The 6,444-nt window shown below is 41.3% G+C and overlaps 1 protein-coding gene across 3 annotated transcripts in view; it reads right to left on the bottom strand.

The window, feature by feature from the left end:
- Nucleotides 1–6,444, bottom strand: part of CPNE4 (copine 4) — a 461,395-nt gene that overhangs the window by 42,637 nt on the left and 412,314 nt on the right. For all 3 annotated transcript variants that reach the window (XM_011374469.1, XM_023529672.1, XM_011375211.2), the window contains 2 exons: nt 4,867–4,953; nt 1,935–1,994 (listed from right to left, as the gene is read on the bottom strand). In XM_011374469.1, coding sequence (XP_011372771.1) covers nt 1,935–1,994; nt 4,867–4,953 — 147 coding nt within the window. The remainder of the gene's footprint in view (nt 1–1,934; nt 1,995–4,866; nt 4,954–6,444) is intronic.

Here is a 6,444-nt window from a genome sequence, read left to right as displayed (position 1 = left end):
AATCATGACTAGGGCTCTAGCAGCTTTCTTTCAGTCCCCAGCATGAAGGCCTACAGGAGGAAGAGCTTTGTGGCAGACACTGGTGATGGTCTGCCCCTTCTCAGCATTTATTTATTCTCCTCCCCTTCTCATTTCTTGCTTCAGACTCACTCCAGACCCCCCACAGGTCCATTGGTTGACACTGGAGAGGCCGAGAAGCTGGGACTGAGGAGGTAGTGGTGAGAATCATTAAGGTGGTAACTTCTAGTTGGAGAGGATCAGCAAAAGTGAGAAAGAAGGGGAGGTTAAAGCTGAGAGGGCATTCTGTCTGTGTAAGGGAGGTCATACATATCTGTGTAAGTCAGTATATAGACCTGGGAATCCTATGGGGTTAAACTTCTGGTTTTCATGGGGGCCGATTCTTTGCAGCACAAGTCCAAGGGCAAAGCAAGGGCCTGAAGGTTGAATAAAGAGTTATTCAAGAGCATGGGATCTATAGAATCTAAAACAAACCCAAATCAATAGAGCTTTCCCTTGAAAACCTATAAATAGTTTCATGAAATCACTCCTTTGCCTAAGATCTTGGGACACTATTTCCAGTAGCTCTTCTTTATGACATTGCAGACTTCTCTACTTCCCTTTGTATATGCCGAGTGACAATGAACCCTAGAACAGAACAGCTAGAGTTAGGTGCGTGTGCCACAATGAACGACATTTGCTACCTTCTGTATGTGCTAGTACGTATGTAGAAGGGCTGGGTAGGTATGCTTTAAAGAACTTTAGACTTTAAAGAAATGACCAAATTCTATAATTAACTCCTGTAACTATTCAGGGGTAAGTGAACAGTGCCCAGAGTTTAGGCATGACATAGATAGAACCCTCTGAGATTGAAGCAGAGGACAGCTTCTAGCTAGGGAGAGGCTGGCCTATCAAATGACCCCTTATTTACCCACTTGGGACTCCCCATTTTTATCCTTTGAGTACTATGAGCTCTGGTCCCAGAAATACATTAGTCCTGTCTACTCCCTTGGGCTCAAGCATGGGCACAAAAATTAAACCATTTTCCTTGCCTTCCTCATATGCCTGAGCCAGTCTAGGAAGCTAAACAGGGCTGAGTTTCATGAGTAAACTTCTGTGAGATGAAGAACAAATGCTGCACAAATTGTATTTCTCTTGTTTACATCCACGTTGCTGTCCCATAGGTTTCAGCAAATCTATCTCTTTCTACCTGCAGATTTTCTTTCTGGAGGTCACATCTGCCCAAACCTAGGACGATTTTGAATATTAAGCCACTAAAAGCAAATTGTTCAGAGTAGATGGACTCACAAACTTGGCCTACCTGGACACCTCAAAAAGACCCAGCCCACCTACCCAAATGCATATTAGGAGTGTGTAAACCCCATGGGCTCACAGGTTACTTGTAGAAGATGATTCTCAATCCACCCACGAGTCTTGATACATACTCTCTTTCTCAACTTTAAAAGACCATTTCTCCAATATTTTGGAATTCACCTTTTCATTGCCTGCTGATCCACTTGGATGGCTTACTCTTGGCACTGACTTTTGGGCATGACATTGGTGCTTGTGTTCTGGCCACATGAGTATAACAAAGGCTTCTGCTTTGGTTCAGTGGGACTTAGTAGTATAGTTCACTTCCCTCCCATCCTTCCTACCAGGTGATAAGATCTGGCACTCTGCCCACTGCCTCATGCCTCATGTAGTTACTGAAAGAATGTGAAGCATTGAAATGGCATGGATTTCCTGATATGATGCTGAAAACAATATTCACTGGAAAAGCAGAAGCATGAACTCATTTTAAAAACATATTACCATATTTCAACAATAAGATTTGAACAAATCCGGGTTTTAATAGACTTTTGTCTCCTTGTGTCCCAAACCCAGCACACTTCCCAAAACTTGCTCCCTGAATAAGAACGAATATGGAAACAACTTACTGTAAACTGAATTTGGCAGCCACCCATGATGTAGTCCAAGAAAGAATGCATCTTATGGATCTGCATAGGAGGAGGAGAAGAAACCATTTTAGTAATAGCATGATCTGCTTCCTTATAGATTAGACACTTAAATTTTGGGATTAGTTTACTAAATTAGAGGAAAACAGAGAGAGATCTGTGGGGAAAAGATGGAGCAATTGATTTCATTCCATTAAAAAAGAGAAAGAAAGCAATACTCCTTTCTGACAGGCCTGTGAGGGTTGCAAATATCCATCCCTTACTCCCCTCTCTTTTGCTTTATGTGTGATTTTAATCAACCTCTGTGCTGGGGTGAGACTAATACTATAGTATTAGTATAGTATTCAAGAGTTACCATCATTTTGAATTCATTAAGTCTCGTACTTGGCTTCAGTCCTATTCCCTGTGTCTAAGTCCTAGTCCTGATAATATTTTTAATTCTCCAAGTAATCTAGATTGGCAGTGTCAAGATCACAATTACCTGGGAAGACCTTTGCTGACAGTTTCCAGTTAGATTCCTTCCATGCCATGAAAAACAATAATTAACATCTATTGAACACTTACTAATTGCCAGGCGCTTAACATCTATTATCTCATTTAATTCTTAGAGCAACCCTATGAAGGTGGTACTATTATTATTATTGTGTCTATTTTATAGATGAGGAAGCAGGCTAAGATCACCTATGTAGTAGATGGTGAAGGTGGGACTCAAATGATGGCAGTTGGGACTGCATAGTCCATCCTTTTAATCTGCATGCTGAAGTCAGCATGGTCCTTGTTTTCTGCTCAACCACCACCATCTGTGTTCTGATGTGCCTTACTGATTTCTGATTTTAATTTCTGCTTCTTTATGATTCTGCTGCTTGACTCTTGTTGATAGTAATCCATTCATTTATTCGACAAGTGTGTACTGAGCCCCTACCCTGCACTAGATGTTGGAGATACAGTGATGTGAAAGACAGACTTGGTACCTTCAGTCATGGAGCTTACAGTTTAGATCTTTTTATCTGGATAACTCACTTTTTACTCCATCTGATGCTCAGGGCAGGTTCTCAGATACTGACCCACAAAATCCTCTGTTGGTGTCTCTAGGTTCCACCTCCAGGTGGCATACATCTATTGGCAGACTTTTCTCAGGGATGATGTTCACTTGGCCTTCTGAATAGTGCCTGCTCCTGGTTTCTTTATGGCAGTGCTTTGTCTGATAGTTGGGAACTCCTCCCACCACCACCCCCCCCCCCCCCGCCCCGGTGCCCTACCCCGTCCCCGTCTGTATATTAAGGAAATTAGTTCAATAACAATGGTCTCTTAGTGCTGAACTGTTAGATCAACTCATGTAGGATCAAAACAGATATATGCGCATGTCTTACATTGCCTTAAGGAATCAGACATTTGAAATGATTCATCTAGATCTTCTTCTCTGCTTCTTTGAGCACAGGTAGGTCATATGACTATTTTGAATGTACCTGGGATTTGATTTGTATAAGTAGGTAAGATGACCAGAAACAACTGCCTTTGAAAGAAGAGTTTATTACTCATATTTCCCCAAAAGATAAAGGCATGTCACTCTTCTTGGGGGGGTGAGGACAGAGGGGCAAGCACAAAGGGTCATTGAAGAGGCAGAAAGAGCAATGAGAAAGTGTGGGCAAACATCTTTATTGTGATTTTTGTGGGAAGGAATGAGTGAGGTAGGGTAGGCAGCTAAGGAAGTTTAGAACTGGATAGTTTGAGCAATTTCGGCAGGCTCTGATTATAGGGATGGTCTCTAACTGTCTGAAACCTGGCCCTGGGGTGATATAGGGCAGGAGGATTAATGCCTTGGTGTGTGAGAGTAAAGGAGGTGGTTGGGGTATTGACTCTGGATTGGCTGATCTGCATACCAAAGGTATGCTTAGACCCAATTTGACTGTTATCTCTAGGAATTAGCTAACTCTGGAAGGGACAGTCCCTTCCCAGGTTTTCAAGGCCCCAAGATGTCAAAGCATTATAAAATATAAATAATAAAAGACATTATTAAAACAATGACCCCAGATGCCCAATTATAATACATTATCCCTGGTCCCAGCAATTGGTTCAAGGTTGGGCATGTGACCCACACTAGACTAATTGGGTTTTTCCTTTACTCTCTTGTTATATAAGGTTGTGCTCCTGCAGCTCCTGGCAGCCATAGAGAGACCAATTTAGACTAAGGAAACTGATATATGTAGAAACAAACTGGAAGGCACTTAGGTCCTATATAGTGAAATCAGAAAGACATAGATTAAAATCTCAGCTCTTAAACTTACCACTTGTGAATGATCTCATTTGAAAATGGAAATCTCAGTGTTGCGATGAGAGTAAACATAATTTATTATAGTTACTCTTACACAGTTAGTACTCAGCCAGTGGCAGAATTATTCTCAGATGAGATTTGAGGGGTTTAATTAATAGCACTTGGAATTTTCTGCATGTTAGAGTCCTACTGGGAGGAATTTCTAGGCCCTTCAATCTTTCCCCATTGTCTTGTTTTCATGGTACCCTTTCAGCATGGATGAGATGCCACATGTAAAGCACTGAATATTGTGATAGGCACATAGTAGATCTTTAGAAATGTTGGTTGCTTGATCTAGGGGAGCTCCCTCTGGTGCTGCCCTGGGCAAAGGGGAGCCTGACTTGCAACTGGAACTCTTCCGTCTTTGGGAGCAGGGCTATCCTTGTGGAGGGGATTGAGCATTGGGCTACCACAGCTCTAAGATCACCCATCTTTACATTTCTCACTATATGTTCATTAATACACTGATTTTCTGATTTTTATTTTTTAAAAGCTCACATCTCCTTGACACTCTCTCTCTCTCTGACCACACAACCTGAACTTGTCCTCCCAGATAGCCCTAGCTTCACGCTCCTGGAAGACAGGAGCTACGTACATACATACCTTGCATTGATTCAAAATCACAATGCCTGAGTTCTTATAATTCTTCTTCTTGGCTTTGTACTTGGGGTTGATGCACTCCCACTGTACCTGCAACAGGAAGAGTCACAGCATGATTGTCTGCTCAGAAAGAAGTGCAGTCATTCAATGAGGTCATGCCCCCAGGCACTGCTACAGACGGATGTCCCTGAGGTGCTGACAAATGATCTCTAGGTGATCATCCTTGCTTCTAGAGGGGCAGTAAGAAAGAGTGGTTGAGAATAAGACTCTGATATCAGACTGTCTGGTTTGAATCCCAGCTGCTGAGGCACTACATGTAGCAGCGAGGAGCTATTCCAACTGAACTCAGCCTAAATTGCCAACCCAGAGAATCATGAGTAAATAATGGTTGTTGTTTTTAGCCAGGAAGTTGTGGGATAACTTGTTACTTGGCAACGAATAACTGATATAGTAGTTTCTCATTACTGAGGAAGTTGCAGTAGGGACTGAACAACCACATTGGAAGAGAGGAGTCCCGTAATGATTAAGGGGCTCTAAAACTCCTTCCATTAAAAAAAAAATGGAAAGAAGGAAGGAAAGAAGGAAGAAAGGAAGGAAAAAAAGAGTCAAACTAAATCTAAAATCAAGAAATCTCCAGTCCTATTTTTTAAAAAGCCTAATCTTTCCACATGCATGATAGTTGTCTTTCTTTTCCTCTCTTAGGTTTTCTCTGAATTCACTTTCCATGTGGGTATAGCTTAATATGGAGAATTCCAGTTTGTCTCAAAGTAGATTTACTATTTTCAGACAAAGCGTCCCAAGTCCCTCTCAAACCCATCAAAACTGAAATTGCCTTTCTCCTAAAGCTTCCTCTAATGTTACAGGATAAACAAGTAGTGTAGGGGTTTACCTAACAATTGGAAAGAAAGCATTCTAAAATTGGATCTGCTAATTCCTTTGTAATTTTCAACAAATTTTAACCTTAATTTTTCAATCAAGTAAGATGTATCAGATCAAACTTTGAACGAGTTAGATTCTGTGTTCTATTAAGAATTATAATGATCATACATGGAAAGTCTACTCATTTTTATCTCAGGTTAAGACAGACCAGTTGTGGACAATGGTTTGGTTCAGCCAGACAAAGGCTCCAAGGAAGCAGAATCAAAACCCGCAGGTAATTTGGAGTGCTGAAGAGCCAGGTCTCAATATTCTATATCTGTTTTGGCATGAAGTTGTCACATATATATTGGCTACGGACTTTATACTCACATTCCCATTTAACTCTTTCCACAACCCACTTTTATAGGTGAAAGATGAGGTTCAGGGTACATATGTGGTAACTGGTGGATCTGGAATTCATATCACACCAGTCTCACTCCAGAGCCTAGCCTATTGCCCACAATGCTTCCTACTTCTCTCCAAGAGGGTCTTGGAGGGTCTCTTTTATTTGTTCTGGCAAGTTTCCCTTTTGGCCACCTCAAATTAAGCATGTTTATAAAGACCCTCCAGGAATTAATCAAAGTTAATCAAGAATTTATCCTGTTCCAAACCAGGATAAAATCTCACAGGAAGGAGCTTGAAAGATAACGCCTTTTTTTTTTT

The sequence above is a fragment of the Pteropus vampyrus genome, unplaced genomic scaffold (assembly GCF_000151845.1).
Source record: "Pteropus vampyrus isolate Shadow unplaced genomic scaffold, Pvam_2.0 Scaffold1, whole genome shotgun sequence".
Taxonomy (NCBI): Eukaryota; Metazoa; Chordata; class Mammalia; order Chiroptera; family Pteropodidae; genus Pteropus; species Pteropus vampyrus.
The sequence above is the reverse complement of the archived record's forward strand: the minus strand, read 5'-3'. Positions and strand labels throughout refer to the sequence as shown.